General features: G+C 39.6%; 1 protein-coding gene across 1 annotated transcript in view; it reads right to left on the bottom strand.

The window, feature by feature from the left end:
* Positions 1-15,184: 15,184 nt before the first annotated feature.
* Positions 15,185-19,819, bottom strand: part of skia (v-ski avian sarcoma viral oncogene homolog a) — an 81,668-nt gene continuing 77,033 nt past the window's right edge. The window contains exon 7 of the mRNA XM_070967567.1: positions 15,185-19,108. Coding sequence (XP_070823668.1) covers positions 18,920-19,108 — 189 coding nt within the window. The 3' untranslated portion in view covers positions 15,185-18,919. The remainder of the gene's footprint in view (positions 19,109-19,819) is intronic.

Raw genomic sequence — 19,819 nt, 5'->3', positions numbered from 1 at the left:
TTGAAATTGTCTAATTTTAGCGTTAATTAGAGTTAGTGGCAAGCAGTGCTCCTGCTCAATTCAATCCTGTATATTCAGGTGTTTTATCTCTATGGTGTTGTAGTATGACCAGTTGCTGCTGGTGGCAACCTTTACACACAGTATTTTGCCATGTTACTAACATTACTGAGATTTTACAGCTCTGCAACAATACATTTACTACTGTGTCCCTATGTTTTAGCATGTCACAGATAAACTTCTCAACGTTTTTGTCACAAAAGATTTTTGGACCTGTCTTACCAGGAAATCACAGCTGTAATTAATAATATTAATTAATGATGGCTTAGATCCATTAAGTGGCCCATTAAACCATTCAGTGAGCCAACATGCACAGTACCAGGACCTTGCAACTGGCTCACATAAATGGAATGCAGGTGTTAATGTTATCAGTTCTTGCCATGCCTTTCCCTCTATGACATAAGCCAGGCCTGCACAGACTGATGACTGTCAATCACTGCACAATGTAAGCCAGTTAGATGTCTGTCTGACTTGATCCCAGCTTGTTGTGTGGTTTAATGCTGGACAAGATCACCAGTTTCTTTTTCCTTACCCTTTGTAACTTTATTGACAATGCAGTTAAGTGGAGGCAATATGGCCAAAATCTTCTATCACAGTATGTAACCGAATATTGCAAGACATGTAAGTCTTGTGTAGATTTTCACAGACAAAGAAATTGCATTTCCTATGATTACTTCATAATAAAAGTCAACTTGTATTTCACCGCTGAAATACTTTTAATGTGGAGCTGCAGCAGAAGGAAATGCTTGGTTTGCATTAGCTGTAACTTAAAAGCCCTAAAGCCCCGCTCCCACCACTGTGCAGAGTGCTGTTCACTTATTTATCCAAAGTTTATCAATGTTGAACAAATTTCATGTGCAAATTGTACAAAATTCAATCCTGTCTTTCCTTGGGTACCTAGCAATACATCCACCTAGTGTGAAGTACATCGCTTAAATGGTTCTCACAATATGTGAAGGACACAGACAGAAAGACAGAGCTTCTTTGGTTTATAGTTAGATTTAATAAGTATGATGGTTCAAGAATACAGGCTGTCATGATTATGATTAGAATTAATCACAGTGATTCACTGTCTGGGCATCCTAACATTGTGGCTTTACTGATTCAGGAGAGAATTCATTTTGCCATTATCCTCTTGTGGCCACTGCTCTGTGAAAGTTACATATGCATCACTCAGTCACGCCGTAGAACCATTTCAAATACTTCCTGCAAAGCAATCCAATTACTTTTTACACACAGAGAGACTGGACTGAAGAAAGTACCATGATTTTAAGTATGAGACTCATAAGTGTTTGGCCTCAATACACAAATAATTTTGATGAGGAGGTGCAATTTTCCCATCCTTAAGCACTAGGGTAAACATATCATATTTACCATGAGACCTTGAATCTGTTTATTTTCCTGGTGGTGATGTGACTAAAATGGGAATGATTTGAAGTGACTGACTGACATGCTGAAAATTCTGACGTAATATTAGACTGAACAGGCAAAAAGAGTTTAAGACTGTGACCACAGAAAAGACAGGGGTCTCTCACTTGGTGTCTTTCTTAGAAGGGTTACAGTTAATATAATTAACAAATATTTTGTCAGTTAACGACCAGGAGAAACACTTCACATGGTCATAGACAAAGAAATGCACAGTAGCCAGAGTTTCTTCCAATCTATGACATGTAACATGCAGAAGCCGTAAGGAGGATGTCAGACTGGAGGTGTGGCACACAAAGTAAAGGATTCTGACACCAGAAACCGGGAATTCACATCCTGCATCTGCTGCTGTAACATGGGGTAAGGTTGGGGTGAGGGAAAAAGCAACACCATTTTGCTCTTTTGCCTTTCCATTGAGTGTGGCTGTTATAAACTCTACATTGGTAAGCTTTTTTAAGCATCTAGATGTCAATTACAATATGAAAAAATCCATTTATTAAGACTGCCAGATGCTGTCAAAAGCCCAGTAAACCTGCAAGTGGCGACTGAGTTGAGCTGAGATTGTTCGGTCAACCTTTGGTTCCAAGAGCAGAATCAAGCTACCCACATTCGTTTTAGCTTTGATGAGGATCTTTCTGTGACAAGTGTTTGAACTGACTAAACATAACTTTAAAAGCTTTTGTCAGGCTTTAGTTGATACTAGCAGATTTGTAGAAAATTGTAATAATAAATGTTTTGCACACACACACACACACACACACACACATATATATACACATAGCTCAATAGACAAACAGTGATCTAGAGTGTATTGTTCTTCTCTCAAAACATATCATCTCTTGAAAATGAGTAGGTTGCACCAGTTCTAAACACAGCTGGCAAAGAAAGTTTAAAATGAGTTAATCCAGATTTTAAAAAATATGAAGATTTATCCAGATGTAAAAATGAATAATATCACAGACATTTTAAGTGGACTGTATTTGTATAGCCCTTTACCAGTCTGATGACCACTCAAAGCACTTTTACAACACATGTGCTTTCACCAATTTCACCAACACAGCTAAGCCATCTGCTTGCAAGCGTTATCAATTCACACAAACAAGTGGATGACCGCTGTACATCCTGAGCCACAGCTGCCCAATTTACTTCATTTCATGTACTTTTCAAAGTACAAAGTACAAAGTTCATATTCATTAACATTCATTATGCTTACTATACACTGAAGCAATCCTGCCTTCTGGCATTTTAGTTCATATGCTACTCTACAGTTTAAGTTGTAGAGGGTGCTCTGGTGAAATTGCCAGATCGATACTACACGCTAATGTATGTGACTTCATGTCATTTTCGCATGAGGATTAACTGTTAAAACTCTGTAAACATTCAGTAAAATATTATAAAATGCAAACAAATTACTTCATTAAGAACTTGAGTAAAATTCAATAGCTGAGTGGATGGGAAATGTGGTACAGTGTGTTATTTGAAGGAAATACTCACTCATTTTAGCATGCTAATTGCAGCTATCTTATGATTCTAGTGAGGCTAATCCAGATGGCTGAGTATTCTGTTTATGGCTGCTGGTTAGCTAAGTACAAGTTTTTTAGTGTAGACCACAGCTGTAAGACCTTTTGTTGTTATTTTCAACATGTTCAAGATAAAGTGAAATGAAGACAGTAAAGCATGCATAGTAATGATACAGACATATACAGAATACAGAATCCATTGGTTAATGTCAAGTTGACAAGTTGATGAACAACAACATCTAGTGATCTGATAGTAATCAAGATTTCAGACCTTCTCAGTGTTGAATTTCACTTTAGGACAAACAAACCAAACTGTATTAGAATTTAGAGCATTTACATATCCATCCATCCATCCATCCATCCATCTATCCATCCATCCATCCATCCATCCATCCATCCATCCATCCATCCATCCATCCATCCAACTTTGCCCCAATTCTGGATCCAGAGTGATTTATCCTTGACTGGAGAAACCCATTTTATTGGCCTTCTCTCTGTGACATCCTGGCAGCTCATCACAGTGACAACCTGCAGGGCCGACTGCAATGGCAACTAATGTGATGTGTGGAGCTGCTGGATTGACAGGCAGAGTGCCTGAGATGCTGATCATTTTTGTCAAGCTGAGACAGTAAAATGCTGCGGCGACCCATAAATATTGAACCTGCCTAGGGGCCAATGACCTGTACTAGCTGAATGTGGCCTTTCTGCCAAGGCAAGCGGATGTGTGTGTGTGTGTGTGTGTGTGTGTGTGTGTGTGTGTGTGTGTGTGTGTGTGTGTGTGTGTGTGTGTGTGTGTGTTTATGTGTGTATTATTTGTACTTGTATGTATTTTGGCCCTAAACCATTCAGTATTTTCTAAACCAGCAGTGTTTAAAATCAATTTTTTGACAAACAGCTAGTCAGTGAAAAGATCTGGAGCATAGAAATCCAATCTCCTGGGGCCTCATGTACAAAGACTTGCATAGATTATCTACTGAGACATGGCGTACGCTCAAATCTAGAAAACGTTGTACGCACAAAAATATCCAGATGTATGAATCTGTGCACATGCACGAATCCAAGCACATTTCCTTTGTACATCCCAATCAACGTGGAATGGAGCACACATGTTGGAGTACCCGACCCCTCCCTGTCCACACCCCTATTTAAATACGCAAATCATATTTAAATGAGCCCTGCACCTGGAGGTCATTGTACCTCTGTTCTTGGTCAGTCTGAGGGTTGGTGAGAGGGGTCATCAGCCAGCTCTTAAGTGGGTAGCCACGGTCGCCTGGGGTCAACTGAAAGCAGACAAAGTAAACTGGATTTACAGTTTCCATTCGTTAATTTTATACACTACATACATGGATCACACACTATTGTTCAACATATTGTTTTAACATGAGTACTTTGCAAAAGAGACAATCAGGGGTTTGTTAGAAAGATCTTAAGCTGTAGTTTAACCAGCAAGAAACAGCAAGTCACTAACTTTAACCACTGACTAGTAATGATGCTGTGAAGACGGGATAGAATTTGGGGGCGCACATGCTGAATGCGCATCATGGGGATTAATATTAGGACAATTACACGAATAAATTTACTCACCACGAAGCCACCCATCGAGCACAGAGCCAGCTTGTAGTCTGTTCCCAACCATGCTGTTACTCAGAATGTATGAATTGTGCATTGAACCAGGCCACCTCGCCACGATGTTGGTTAATTGCATTTGCGCATCACATATGATCTGTACATTGATCGAATGAAAATGTTTCCTGTTGACATATACAAATTCATCATGTGATGGCGCTTTTATAGCAATGTGTGTGCAGTCGAAACCGGCTCTCGCTGCAAATTGCACTTTAATGTTGATCTGTTCAGCTGCATTGTATGGGAATTTGATATACCTGGCTGACATGCGGATAATTCCGTCCCACACGGCTGGCATGGCTCGGCTCATGGTCATCTGACACAGTCCCAATCAGTCGGCCAGCTCCCTCTGGAATGCCCCGGTTGCTAGGTACCTAAGTGTGGTCAGCACCTGTATGGGCACAGGCAGCGCATGGCTCCTCGCTGTGTTGCGCTCCAAGGCTGGTCTCAGCTCTGCGCACAGTTCCAGGAGGATTGCCTTCGGGAACCTAAAGCGGCTGATGAGCCAGTTGTCATCATGTGCCAGTAAATCGTCTCTGTCTCTAAACACACGCTTTCTTCGTATTGCACCATTTGCAATATCTTCTAATACTGCTAAAGCAGCCATTGTTTTTAACGGTATTTTTTGCACCACTTTGCGCATGCTTTTATATCCACTCATGTTATTGCAGACACGTGGGTGTGTTAATTGTTCTTCAGTGTTAATTGTTCATGTGTCTTATCCCAACATCACCTCTAAGTGTCGCCAAAGGATCAACAGCTATAGAAACATGCGTACGCCAGCCATGAAGTTGGCGTGAGGTACCGCACATTTCCACGGTCATTTCACTCTTGATACATCTGAACTTTGCCGTGAAAAAGAGCGTACGCCACGTTTTTGTGCATACATGTACATGTACTATGTACATGAGGCCCCTGGTCTTGGTGAAGACTCTGGCAGCAGCCAGAATTAAAAGTCTTAATGTGAATGTTAAAATTTTGATCTGACTGCATCCTTCACATATTGGCATAGTTTTGGTCCTCATCCCTATCAACAATTAATAAATTGGAGTCACCATGTTGATTGCGATAATTTGGTAGCATGGCAGCATTGCTATAATGAAGTCAGGCAGGGTAACAAGCACCATCAATGAGACGATCAGACAGGTTGGAAACAAACCTTCAGGTTAGAAAACAAGTTAAAAAGTAAGATGCCTATCATAGTTTTTCTCACACAAACAGTCTTCCTGTTTAATGAGACATTTCAGGTGAGCTTGACCTCCAAATAAAGTGGTTTACATAGTCTGGATAAAGTCTTGGCTTGTTTATAACCTGATCTGATCGTCTGAACACTCATGTTTCGTTCCCTGTCAGACTTTGTTGTAACAATGTATCAATATCATAATGTACAGAAATGGTGGATAAAAATATAAACCTGGAATTATAATTAAATGAATTGTTCTCACGGTGGTAGAGCTTGAAGCAGTGTTTTTGCTTCCTTCTTTTTTTATCTGTAGCTGGTTGGTATTTCGCTGGCTGGCTACAAACTTAACTGTGCATAAAATGGATGATGTGTGTCAGTATCAATTAAGAAGTTGAATACAATTTTGGTGTTGGGGTTATACGAGTTTCACAGGTGTCACCTTTTTGTGATTATAATGTGCTAATGAACAAATGTCTTTCTTTAAAGCCTCAGAAATCAGTGAGATTTCCTAAATTTGCAATGATGTTGACATACTGAGAATCTGGAATTGTTTGGGAGTTAGATAATTTCATGTGTTTGGTGCACAAAAGCTGAAGGCAGATTTTCCAAGTTCAGAATAAACTCTCAGCGTTAGACAGTTAATAGAGCAGGTTTGCGGGGTCCTGGAGTACAGTTCAGCATATGTATAGCATGTTGTATAGTGTGGAAAATGTCCAATGAGGAATTTATGTATGAAATGATGTTTATCGCACCCAGGGCCACCCAACTTTGTTATATAGGATACAAAGTTGAGTGTCTGGGATCTCCAGCAATGCACCTGAGGACAGAATGATAAACTAAATCTAGGGCTTTGATCATAGAAGCAACAGCATGTCTGTAGATCATATTACCATAATCAAGGACTGATAGACAGACTACCCAACTATATCTTACAATTCAAAGGGAAGATGTATCTGGTGATAAGATTTCAATATGGTATTTTAATTAGGGCTGTCAGTTTAACGCGTTAATTAGATTAATTAATTACGCTGCAAATTAACGCACTATAAAAATTAACGCAATTAATCATGAGTGGCAAGTCAATGCGCAAGCATTTTAAATTTGGCCCTTTGAGTGACCTGTAGGCTGCAGTGGCAGGTCGCATCCTACCTGCGCCACTAGTCAAAAGCAGGGTGACAACAGACATGGATACGACACCGGAGAGCGAGGCAAGCCTACTTGGACCTTTGAACGGCAAGTTTATTTATAAAAAGAACAAAGACGGGACTATTAACAAGAACGCAGTGATTTGTACCTTGTGTAAAAAAGAATTTTCCTATCACCGTAGCAGCTCCAGCCTGAATTATCATTTAAACGCTAAACATGTAGTTGCTGCTAGTGCCGCTAGTGCTACCGTGAGCTCACTCCGCCAACCCACACTTGCGGAGTTAGGAAAACGAATGAGCAGAGCCATGACAGAAAAACTGACAAACTCAATTGCAAAGTGGGTTGCTGCTGATTGCAGGCCGATTTCAATCGTGGAAGATGAGGGCCTAAAAGAGGCGTTTCAGATAGCGTCATCTGACTCTAATTTCCAGCTACCGTCGAGAACTACAGTGATGAAAAGAATTCACCAGCTGTAATGTGAATGTCAGTGAATTGTAATGTCCTAGAATTCAAATTCTTTATTTGGGGACCTTTAGCAGATATGAGATTAAAATGCGATTAATTAGATTAATTAATTACAAATCCCGTAATTAATTAGATTAATTTTTTTAATCACCTGACAGCACTAATTTTAATGTAAATGATTCATCAAATAAATTGATAATCATTTTGGGAACATTCAATATTGCTACCATTCAGTGTGGATGGATGTAGACTGTTAAATGAAAATCTCTAGTTCTAGAAAAAGGCATGGACTTTCTTTTGTTTGCATTAAGTATTAAAGGTTGACAAGTTAAAGAGCAGCAAAATAAAGTTGTACGTTCTCAACAGCAAGTTGTACTGAATCAGCAAAACAATACAGAATAGTGTCATCTGCATAAAGATGTTAGAATAGAGATAATATTATTAATACAAACTGTAAAGAAGACAGGGCCCACAACTGATCCTTGTGGAATACCTTTTGTCACTTGTAAAAACTGTGATGGATAATTCCAGCTTTGACAGACTGAAATCTTTCAGAAAGGTAAATCAGAAACCATCTACAAGCAACTGAATCACATCTGAATAAGCAAAGAATGATTAACTGTTTTGAAAGTTAATCAGTCGGCTGCATTGTGCAACATCATGTTTTGAGAGAATTGCTTTGAGTTGGTTATTCACCATCTTTGCATGGAAAGCCGACCAATTTAAGTATTAGCCAATAATTCTTGCAATTGCTGTTGTCTACTTACTCAAAGGAATCACATGACCAGACTTCCAGACACTGGGAATTATGCGAGTTGAAATGGAAAGATTGAATCTGTGTTATTTGCTCAGTTATAAATGAAACATAAAACTTTAAAAGAGCATATCAAATTTCTCTTCTCCAATCGATTTCCTTACATCAGTGTTTGTAATGCATTGTAATGCATTGTAATGCTTTGTTTCTTTAGGGTAGGGTATAGGGTAGCACGGTGGTACAAGTGGTAACACTGTCGCCTCACAGCTAGAAGGTCCCCCATTCAAATCCTGCTGTGGGCGCTGGTGGCGTGTCCTCCACCATGTCTTCAGTGCCTGCTGCTCGAGGAAAAAAGAGGGCCTTTCTGTGTGGAGTTTGCATGTTCTCCCCGTGTTCCTCCTTAAATAACCCCCACTAAAAACATGCAAGAAGATCACCGCCTGACCAACGGTGACAAAAAAAAGATGGGCATCGGCTGGCAGCTGGCAGCCCACCGCTCCTGGTCTGCCGCGGAGGAACGACGGACCGAGGATGGGTCAAACGCGGAAAAAATAATTTCACATAAAGCATGGCGTGTGTACAGTCTCCTCCTCCCTGTAGCATGTGTGTGCTGTGATTAATAAAGTACAAATCTTATCTTATCTCTCTCTTTAAAAAGAGGTGAAAGTTCATGGGAAAACCAAGAATTTTGTACCTTTTTGAAAGGTGCATGTTTATCCACAATTGCAAGGAAGGTCTTTAAGAAATCATGTAATACCATTTCAACAAAAGGGATTTCCCAGGTAAAATGAATGTCAATACGATAAAGCTCAGTCATAAGTCATACTTGTTGGGTAAAGATTCTTAGATGTCTTTTCAGATAGGATTATCATTTCTGAGCGAACATATTGAAAGAGTAGGTCCTCATGGTTAGATATGGAGCACTTGGCTGAAGGAGGTTGTAGATCCCGACCACCACAGTGGAATTCATGTTGAATGTTCAGCGCAATTATTATATAGGTCCAGTGCAGGATAGACACACGAAAACAATTTCTAACACACACACACACACACACACACACACACACACACACGTATATATATACACACACGTGTGTGTGTGTGTAAATCCAACAGAAATAGTAACACTGTTAAGTACACGGGGCTTGTTTAAAACCAGGTCTGCCCTGTGAGTAGTAATCAGTCAACTTCATAAAGCTTACCCTTTTTACCAGTTATTTTTTGGCTATTTTAACATAAATTCCTTATGCAAGAAAAAAAATAAAACAACCCTTTCTACTGAATTACAGTTAAAAAAAATGCAAATGTTTAATAATTCAAAGACCTTGACCCTGTTGATGAAATCCATTTCCAAGGTGAAAGCCCATAAATTGCAGCCAAGTGGATATCCTCCCCAGGGAGTCATAGAGAGGGCCTTGACAGTGGTGACGATGGGGTGGTGAAGGGGTGAAGAAAGTTTCATTGCAATGACTGCAAATACACATAATGGGTAATTTCGGTGAGGCAAATATCCTTTAGTTTGAATGTTCTTTTTTGTTCTTTTTTTCTTTTTTAACAGAAAACCTGCAACAACATTGCAGTGAATGAGCCAAATAACTGTGAGGCAGAGACCTGATGAGATGAAAACATGTGAAAGGTAAGTGTAAATCAGGTCTGCTTTGATACATGCTAAAAGCTTCATTCTAACACATAGCTGTAATTCTTCATCTGCCATCACTGCACCAGTTCTTACATTAGCTAATGGAATTATTTGCATGAATGACAATTATGCAAATGTGTTATCTCCTCCAATATGATTTAACATCGTTTTCTCAAGAAGCCACAGTTTCAGTTTAAGAGACAACACCCAATATTTATGAATTAACCCACTAGGGGGCCTCAGGGCAAAAATGACTTCACTGTGCACTGTGTATCCTGTTGCCTTGAAGTCCCCATCAAAAACAGTGCACCGCCACCTGCCCCAGGTTTACTGTGTGTTATTTAGTTTATGGTGATTTAATTAAACACACTTTTATGCAGGAATGGGCATCAAGTAAGAGTTCTATCCACTGAAATAACAAAGATCTTACAACACAATTTTGACACAAAGCCCCTCTACAAGCCCCATTACACTTGTCATTCGAATGGTCTCATATCCAGATAAAGTTTGGATCACCCGAGTGCTTCTTGGATATATTTTTTGAGAGCAAGTATCAGATCAGCTGTCTGATCTTGATGTAGGCCTAAATGGGCTCCAAGACTGAGTCGCCAACTTAGCAAAAAACTCAGGAACCCCCTTAAAGCCCATATCAATTAAGTCAACTATAGCTGAGAAGTCTGCTTTGAAATAATGTGGTTACTGCTGTGACTTGGCACACTACATGTTCAACCTTGACCAATCAAAAATGTCAACCCGTTGATTTTCACGAGAGAAAAAGTTGAGGAATCACTAAAAGGCTCCATCCTCTGAGGACCATTAAAGCTGCAGTAGGTAACTTTTCTAAAAGTATTTTTTTTGTCATATTTGCTAAAACTGTCCCTATGCCAGCCAGTCCAGGGTGAACCCCACCTCTCACCCACTGACAGCTGGGATACGCTCCAGTCCCCCCCGCAACCCCGAAAGGTATAGAAAATGGATGGATGTCCCTATGCCCAGACAGCAGTACATGAAACGTGTAATCTGTGAAAAATAACGGCTCCATTGGTCCCACTTACTGCGCCCAAAACAAAACAACCAATCAGAGCCAGAGGAGCGTCTGAGGGAGTGTCTGACATCTGTCAATCACTACTCACACACACTGCGAACTGCCCCCTCCCTCCCCTCATGCAGCCAGCTGCCCCTCAGTCAAGCAGCTCTGTGAGCAGCATCAGGAGGTTAGTGAAAGCTATGACAGAGCAACAGCCACCCGCAAAGGAGAAACTGCCCATACCACCACTGCCAACAACAGCATATATGGCTAAGACAACAAAGAACCGTAAAGCTAATATGGTGATTGTGACAGCAACACTCCACAGCACGTATGGTATGTTAGTGACTGTGATGTAGCGGCTGGGCAGAGTTAGCTTGTTTCCGATGCACAGACGCCGCAGGGAGGGGCTTGGAGGCAGGGCATGAGTGCAGTGGAGAGGGAGGGATAGTGACATGGAACTTGTGTTAGTTCAAATTTTCAGGCCATGTCTGCTCTCCTCTCATCTTAACTACTGCAGCTGTAAAGTCTACTGTACATTTCAATCCAAGTAAAAGGAGGGCTGTGTGATATGGATGGGATCCACTCCTAAAGTTAGATGCAATTTCATAACAGGATGCTAATATATTTTGTGGAAAATCAACAGAGAAATGGTTATTGACTAAAATAAGCAGACAGGATTTTCCATTTATGCCTAATGCAGCGAGTAAATAGCTGACAAAGAATTTCATCCAAAATAAAAAAAAAATAAAAAAAATGCAACATCGGTATGAAGCAGTCCTGCTCATTGATTTCCAGTATGATCTACAATGGTCTAATTGATCTAGATATATGACAAGGATTACTCCCACGGTTTGAGCTATGGTAACGTCTCTGTATGTAAGAATATATGAATGAAACTATGAAGACAGGAAATCATTATTATATGCTCACTAAATGTAAAACAGTGTGTTCAACAAAAACATGAGCCTATGTTTTAAATTAATTAATCTTTTAATTATTTATTTATTTATTTATGAAGTGTTGATTTAAGTCCATTTAAACTTTGATTCAAGTCCATTGAAAATACTGAGACCATTTGTGGTGTTGTTGTTGTATTGGATTACATTACAGCTTCAAAACATGCTGGTCCAAAAGACATGCAAGGATATCTGAAAATGTCCATCCCACTGTTCATAAAAAAAAAAAAAGCTCAAAATGGTCTAAGTAAATGAATTAAACATGACTTAGTAATTGACGGTACATTATAAAACAGCAGGAGACACAGAGGCGGAGTAAGACTGAGAGAGCTGCAGAGAGACTCCAGAGAGTAATGAGCTAACTGCGGGGCGTTCTTCCTCATGTGACTGCTGTAATTGGGTCAGTCAATAGCCCTGTGTGGTGCTGCTGCTGGTTTAGAGGAGCTGAGAGCTGTCTGACTTCCCAGCCCACACTGCACTGACAATGTGGGCCACAGCAGCAGCTACCTCCCACCAGCCCAGAGTCTGCTCACTCACTGTACCTGAGTTTTCTCATTTCCATCATAAGACTGCATTTGAGTTTTGCAGTTGGTAATGTTTAGTTTTTTGGGTCATTTATTTCACCCTTACTTCTACCCATTCATTTAAAAGTATATCTGCATATTCTTTATAGTCACTGCATCAGTATAATTGTTAATGTTTACGTGGAGTTCGCTGATCTATCTAATCTGGCTTTGCTTGATTTGTTTTTGGTTATCATTTTATGCTGTCATCACACTTTAAAGTAACTTTTTAAGTGTGTTAAATTATCAGAAACCATCCCATCTCAAGGTCCACTCATTAGCTTTTTCCAGAGCGTTCAACCATCTCTGAAAGCAAAGTGAAGGTACTTTGTTGCTAGCTAACAGCTACAGCTAACATCTGTACAGTAGAGGTTTGCTATCTGACTGGAACAACGTTTGGGTTTCAAGCCATGAAGCATCATGCTCAGGTCAACTTCAGGTGTGACTGGTTTTAAAGGCGGAATGAGAAGGATTTGTCACTTGCATTTTGTAAATACAACATTCTACACTGGCATTTTCTCTTGGATGCATGTCTATGATCCGGCACCTGGTCGCTACATTCTCATAGAGCCCCGTCCTCACATCCTGGAGCTGTTATTGGCTGGAGGCTACACACCCACTGCCCAAAAATGAACACCCAGAAACATCCCAAAAACTTAAGTACAGGCAGAGGCAGTCACACATTTCTAGTCTGCCGTAAGTGATGATTGAGGGATTTACTTTGTATGAATCGATACATTGTTTTTTGTCACAATGTCTCTTTCTCTCTTGTCTGCTAGCAGTCATGTCATTTCTCGCAAATAGAAACAGAATTCCCAGCCACCGCATTGCATTAGTATGGCTAATGGATAAATATGGACCGTTGGCCGTTGCAGTCAGGTTCAGTGAGGGCAGGTCTCAGGCCCAGTGCCAAGAAATGACTGAGGAGATTGTTAAAAATCATGAGGGGGCAATTTTTTTCATAAAGAAAATTTATTGATTTGATTTATTGACCATGCTATCAGGCTAAATCAAAGAATATATTTATTAATCAGAGCACTCCCATAAGAAGGTAGCACAAGCAGAGCGGTAAATATTTTGGGAATTCAAGAGCGTTTCTCTGTCGAACTCAGCAGGGGGAGGTGCTGTCCATGGTTCTGAAACAGCAGCGAAGTGATAGCCATGTGTATCTCAGTCAGCACAATTGCTGTTTTTGCTATTTTTCTATCAATGCAGAAATCTTTAACAACTGACGGAACAAAGTCCTGTTTAGACCCCTCATGGTCCCAAGGTCTGAAAAATGCAGATGTAGCTATGACTGCAGCATCTATTATGTGTATAGTGGTTGTCACTGTTGTTATTAGTCTTTCTCAGTTTTTCGTTAAGAAAAGTTTTTAATTATCTAACAAAATATTTCCACATGTTCACAATGAAATGTCTCAACAGCTATGACATGGACTCCCATTACATTTTGTTCAGACACTCATCCCCTTCAGGATGCATTGTAGTGCACTCCTCAGATGTACTTTGAGCTTTGCTAACTGGCTACAGCAAGATGGGGAACATAGCAAACAGCCTTTAGATCTGAGCCCAACTGTGTGTAGGTGCATCCTCGCAGAGCCTGGCTGCAGACAGCCTTGTCTTGAGGTAGCTTATGACTGGAGTGGAATAAACGACAACAGCTTCTCAGTGGAGCAAATGTTTCTATCGGTTTAGACTCTGCCGCTCACTTGCGGTTTCTAGCATCCTCTTTTTTTCCTTTATAGTTTACAAATTCATAATGGCAGAGTCTGGGCCAGCTTCTTTTGTGTTTCTTTGGGTATGGACTTAAATTTTAAGAGAAACCAACTTCAGCTCTCCATTTGTTGCTTCTCCTTACTGTGGATACTGACGAGCCAACAGCTAACCGATATGCATGCATGACCATGTATCATGGCTGCGTGTCACACTAATGAATGTTTACATCAAGTGCTGTCAGGCCAAGTGGCCTTTATCTTGAGACCTAGTGAACATTCCTTTCTAGTTAAGTGTTTGCAGCTCATCTTTTCCTTTTTAAGGTTTTTACAGTAATTATGGAGGTTTCTCAGCAGCTTCTCTAAACCATCTGAGTACATAGGCCGGATGAGAGGGTGAAACAACAAGAATGTTTAGTGTTGTTTTGATGCACTGAAAAGTGGAGTCTGCACTGCACTCAAACAACTCAGCTTTGTTTTAGCTGACATTACACATTCAATGTAGTTTTCTTTGTTGTTTGGTCTTTGTCTTAGTGTGTTCAGCTGCTTTTATTTGCTGTTTATATTGTCTGAATGGTACAATTAGGGATTCAAGCCTATGATCCTGAAACCAACTTGTTTTGAGATTTTTTTTTCTTTTGTCTTTTCAGCCCATAAATACTCTGAGCTCAGAGCCAGCGAGTCTCACAGCAGTCATAACTGAATGCTCAAAATCTCCCCCAATTGCAATAAAAATGAAACACGCGCCAAATGCATGAACAAATACACTCTTATGCTTTGAAATAATAAATCCTGAGCTGTCTCGTCTTGAGTCACTTTTTCAGAGTTTTAATATTAGCTGCATGTATTGATTTATGTCAGTGAAAAAACCCCATCCTAAATCAGTTTGCACGAGGACCCAGGCTTCACCCATGTGATGCACAGAATGGAGAGCGAGTGTCTGACTTTGAAATCCTGAAAGCAGGACAAGACATATTCTACAAATATTCTAGTTGATATTTCAATGTACTGAACTAGTTTTCATTAGTGAGATGACTTAGCAGGAAAAAAAAACACTATCTGCAAGAGTATATTATTTGCAGCTGAAATAGGAAACTGGGCCATTCAATCTGGACAAACAACTTTATTTCTGGTAATGCATCTATACACTGTACATTCAGTCACTGTAGTATATAAGCATAGCTATTTTCAAACATAATCTCATAAAGTCCTTTACTTTACAATATAGTCCGTGTCGTGAGAGAAGGATAAGGGTGTTGGAGGAGGGATGAGGAAAAAGGCGTGAAAAGATGAGGGAAAACAAAGGAGATAGATGAATACGCCAAGCTTTTTTCATACTGTATATGTGGCATTAATAAATGGGAAAGCTTACATTTACCTCTTACATAAAAATATTTCTAGAATTGTAAGGTTTATATAGTATTAGCAGCAGCACAGGGCTAAAAAGATACATGAGGATGAGGGCGAACAATCTGCAAGTTGGCGTAGTCGTGTGTGTGTGTGTGTGTGTGTGTGTGTGTGTGCGTGTGTGCGTGCGTGCGTGCGTGCGTGCATGTATGTGTGTAACCCATACTGTAGGTCTGCTATCTGATACTGAACACACTGTTAAAAATATATATGAACTGGTGAAAAAAGTCATTCAATATAAAGACAGTAAAAAAAAAAAGAAAAGAAATGGATTAACATGTTTATGAAGGGAATATTCTCTTACGCACTGCATTAACTGTTTTTGAAACATATCAGTTAAAACACAAATTCATAAAAACAAAAACAAGACAGCTATTGTAAGAAAAGATTTCTTCTTGAAAAAGGAAACACCATGTACATATATTATACAATATCGTAAATGAAAAAAATATTTACATTTGTAAATTCTTATTCAAATCTTCACACTGGCTAGTATTTGTCTATTAATATGGACTGTTATTGCTGCTTTACTGTCCATTATTTAGCAAAATGATTCTCCTTTAGAAAACAAGACTTTGTTAAACTGCTTTTTTCTTTTTGTGTGGGAGAGTGAAGAGCCAATGTTGTTATTGTCTCTGTTATTTTGTAGAAAACCATGAATGAAGTAAACTACACATAAACTATCAACTCTTTTGAGTGTAAAAACAACTACAAAATGTACCAATTTTAGGTCTGCTAAAGTGGCAGACACAGTGTTGTTCTCTGAGCAACATCAGTGATGTTAGATAAGAAAAGGGCTTTTAACACGATGCCCTCGTAATTATCCTCGACATGTCTGCCTCAGCACGAGTCAACAAACTGGGAATAAACACTTAAGTCTTTATATACAACTCAAAGTAACAATTCACTGAAGCAAGTGGCTTTTCAATGTCTTCTATAAAAATTGTTTGGACATGCATATCATTGACTTCAAATGAAGAAAAATGCACTCATTCAGAAAACAAAGCTTTAAGCGTCTGGCATTTGTTCAATTGTTCTCTGCATTGAAAAAAAAGAGTTTGTAAACGGTTTGGTTTTAGGAAGACTGATATTTTTAACAGAGCTGCTGAGCGAGGGAAGGGCTTTTAATTTGTAACCTGCTAACAGGAAGTTGATGAGAGGCCCAGCCCCAACAGCTTCATCATCAGTTTTCCTACTCTGGAAACCTTTTGCCTTCGTTTAGGCACTTGAGGTTGTCCAGCATTGCATTTAAAAAATGTTCTTTTTTTTTGTTGTCTCTTGTTTTTTGCAAGTGTGAAGTTATTTTCTTAAGAACTATATACGGTGTGTGTTGTTTTTTTTTAATTACTTTTCCTCTTCTAAATAAGACAAATTGCTTTATATTGCATAACACAATAAAACCCTTACATGTACAGTATCAATGCCCAATAACTGACTATATGTATGGCAAACTTCATGTATCTCAAATTTCATGCATAAAGAAAATGAGTTTTCTATTGAAAAAAGTGAACATAACAAACAAGCAATAAAATATCTCCACGTTTAAAACAACATCAACAACCAAAGGAAAAATAGCATTAACACAATGTACATTCTGATTGCATTGTACCCACTATGTGATGGCAGAGTCGTGGCCTCTGCCTTTGGAATAAAATCAGATTTTATTCTTCGAACATGTGACTGTTTGTTCAGGCTCCTATAACACTTCACTTTACTGATGCAAGTTCTTAACCAAGTTTTGTCAAATCCATTATGAGTTGTGACCAGGTACTCATGTGACATCTGTGTCAATTATATTACAAAAATGGGAGAAAGCATTGCCCAAAACTTTCCAACAATCCCAGACTGCATCAGCAAGCGACAGGTAGAACCTTTTTCTTTCCGTTTATTTACAATACTTTGCCTGAAGAAAACAGAACAACTGTATTTTTCTGAGATGCATATAATCAACAAAATGCTTACTGGATTTATATGGTAGCAGTAATGTATAAGATGATGTTTTCAAAGTAAGATTGAAGACAATAATGGGAGTACAATGCATTATAACAGTATTTTGTTATGACAAAGTGCGATTCATTATTGTAAAGTTAAAAAAAAACAACATATATTTATATTTACATACTTTAATTTAATTAAAATGAACATTTTGCGGTTCTTGCCAAGGTCACCTGATTCAGCCCACTATGATTTCATACATGATGGTTCTGATGTCAACTGGAGTAAAAACATGCTGGCTTTCATCACTCAAACATGACAAGATGAAAAAAAACAAGGCCACACTCACATCTGGAGTATTTTATCTTTAGAAGACAAAGACTTCAGGGTTTTGACCCAAATGCTTAAAATAACATATGGCAACCAGTGTTCGTGTGTGTGCGTAATTGTGTGTGAGCAACATTGAGATGGTGACTGTTGGATATTGTTATTGATCATCCAACAAGTGCGCACTGAAAAGGTGACTTCAACACAGCACGTTTTTATTTCCAATTCCCGGTCCAGGATTTGATGCAAAGAGCAAAATACCAACCCAAAGCCCATCCACTGTTCAGAGAAACAACTGATTTTAGAAAACACATTGAAAGGAAAAGACAGATCACTTGAGCTTCAAACTCCATGCTTTTCCCCTCAGTAGACTGCAATGGCTTCCTGAAAGACCGACAAAGCCACGGTGGCACTGTGGAAGGTTCATTTGCTTGTTTTGTTCATCTTCTACTTTATTTGTATCTTTTTAGATTTTTTAATTCCAATAGCGCAGAGAAACAAAGAAATTTTTTCTTTTTCTTTCTTTTTTTTTTTTTTTTTTACATATCGCTATATAGTCTCTTAAATAGCTTATAATGTGTTCAAAATCCTCCATCTTTGTCATGGCGAGGGATGGTGGTGGAGACATTTTGGGGGTTAGATGTGAGCCCTGTCCTGGTCACACTGCTGTAACACCTCTCCACAGCTGTATAACTCATATAATATGATCATCTTTCAGCATTCATTATCACAGATGTCCATCCGAAAGTCTCATTTGATCTTCTTGTCAGAGAAAATATAGGCACAAACGCATTTTGTGCTCTGCATCTGTTTTTCTTTCATTCCTGTGATCCAGTTTTCAGAGTTCTGTGAGTCTGGAAGGTGCAAGTCAGTGCTTGATTAAGAAAGATGTGTTTCCTTGTTGCAGCATTGTACTTTGCTGTTTCCAGTCATTCTCCACTCACTATACCACTCACTTGACTTTTCATGCGCATGGACAAGGACACAGGTCCTCTTTTCTTCTCTCTGTCTCTGGTCAGAGGGCGAGTCTTTTATTTTTGTGTTCTGCAGGGAGAGCATAATGAACTGTGGCGCAATGTGGCCAGCCCAAGACACCTGGGGGTGTGAGTTGGGCAGAAGATGTTGGGGATCATGGTGATGGGGGAATGGTTGGGTGGTGAGGTTGGCTGCTGGGTTAGTTGTCAGCTGATGTGTCTTTGAGTGTCCCCTCTTTGTCACTGCTGGATTTGGGCCAGAGCTGCTGCTGTAGCTCTTTCACCACTCTCTCCAGGTGCTCCCTGGCCTCCCGCTCCTGCAGAAGGTCAGCTCGGAGCTGCTCACGGTCGGCCTCGGCGTGTTGCAACTTCATCTGGAGGTCCTCAATCTGGAAAACATAGGACACAATTGAAATCATACAACAGAACACTTCTACAAGTTTGGAGCGTAATGATCCAACCTTTGAACTAGTTGTAAACACAGACTGCTCATTGGACCTGTTTCATTCATAATGTATGCTTCTTTACATGCTATGGAGCAGGGCCTCTCAAACACCTTTGTGGGTCACATCTGGCCTTTAGAACATGAATGAATTCAGAAAATGTATGCACCTAATGATACTGACCAGCTGAAAAGGCCCAGTCTGTCCTGAGTGTGATCATTTATTAGCTTGCCAACCCCTAGCAATGAGTCAAAAAGTCCATAATTTATAGTTCACTGACTTTACAGAAACTGATTATTCCTTATCTCCATCCTCTCTACTCTGTGGACCCACCATCAAGCTGTTCCACTCATTCTCTGGAGCTGACAGCAGCACTGGCTGGATACGGAGGTAAGTCCAGTGTGTTGGAGAACTTTCGGAACTAGTATAAATATAGTTGTAAGAAAATGTCTGAGCGAGAAATAAATATGGACTAACTGTCTGAGCCTTGTCTACCTTGGTTTGATGCAGGGTGCATTTTGTGTTGCTCACCCACACAGATTCGTTCATCTGCTTTTTTTTGTTCTCAGTCCAAGACCAAAAATAAAGGATGTGTAATTAACTGATTAAATGGTCACCCTATTCTTGACACCAGTGTGTCAGGGTTTCAACTGCAGC

The sequence above is a fragment of the Chaetodon trifascialis genome, chromosome 8, assembly GCF_039877785.1.
Source record: "Chaetodon trifascialis isolate fChaTrf1 chromosome 8, fChaTrf1.hap1, whole genome shotgun sequence".
Lineage (NCBI taxonomy): Eukaryota > Metazoa > Chordata > Actinopteri > Chaetodontiformes > Chaetodontidae > Chaetodon > Chaetodon trifascialis.
This window is presented reverse-complemented; position numbering and strand designations above follow the sequence as displayed.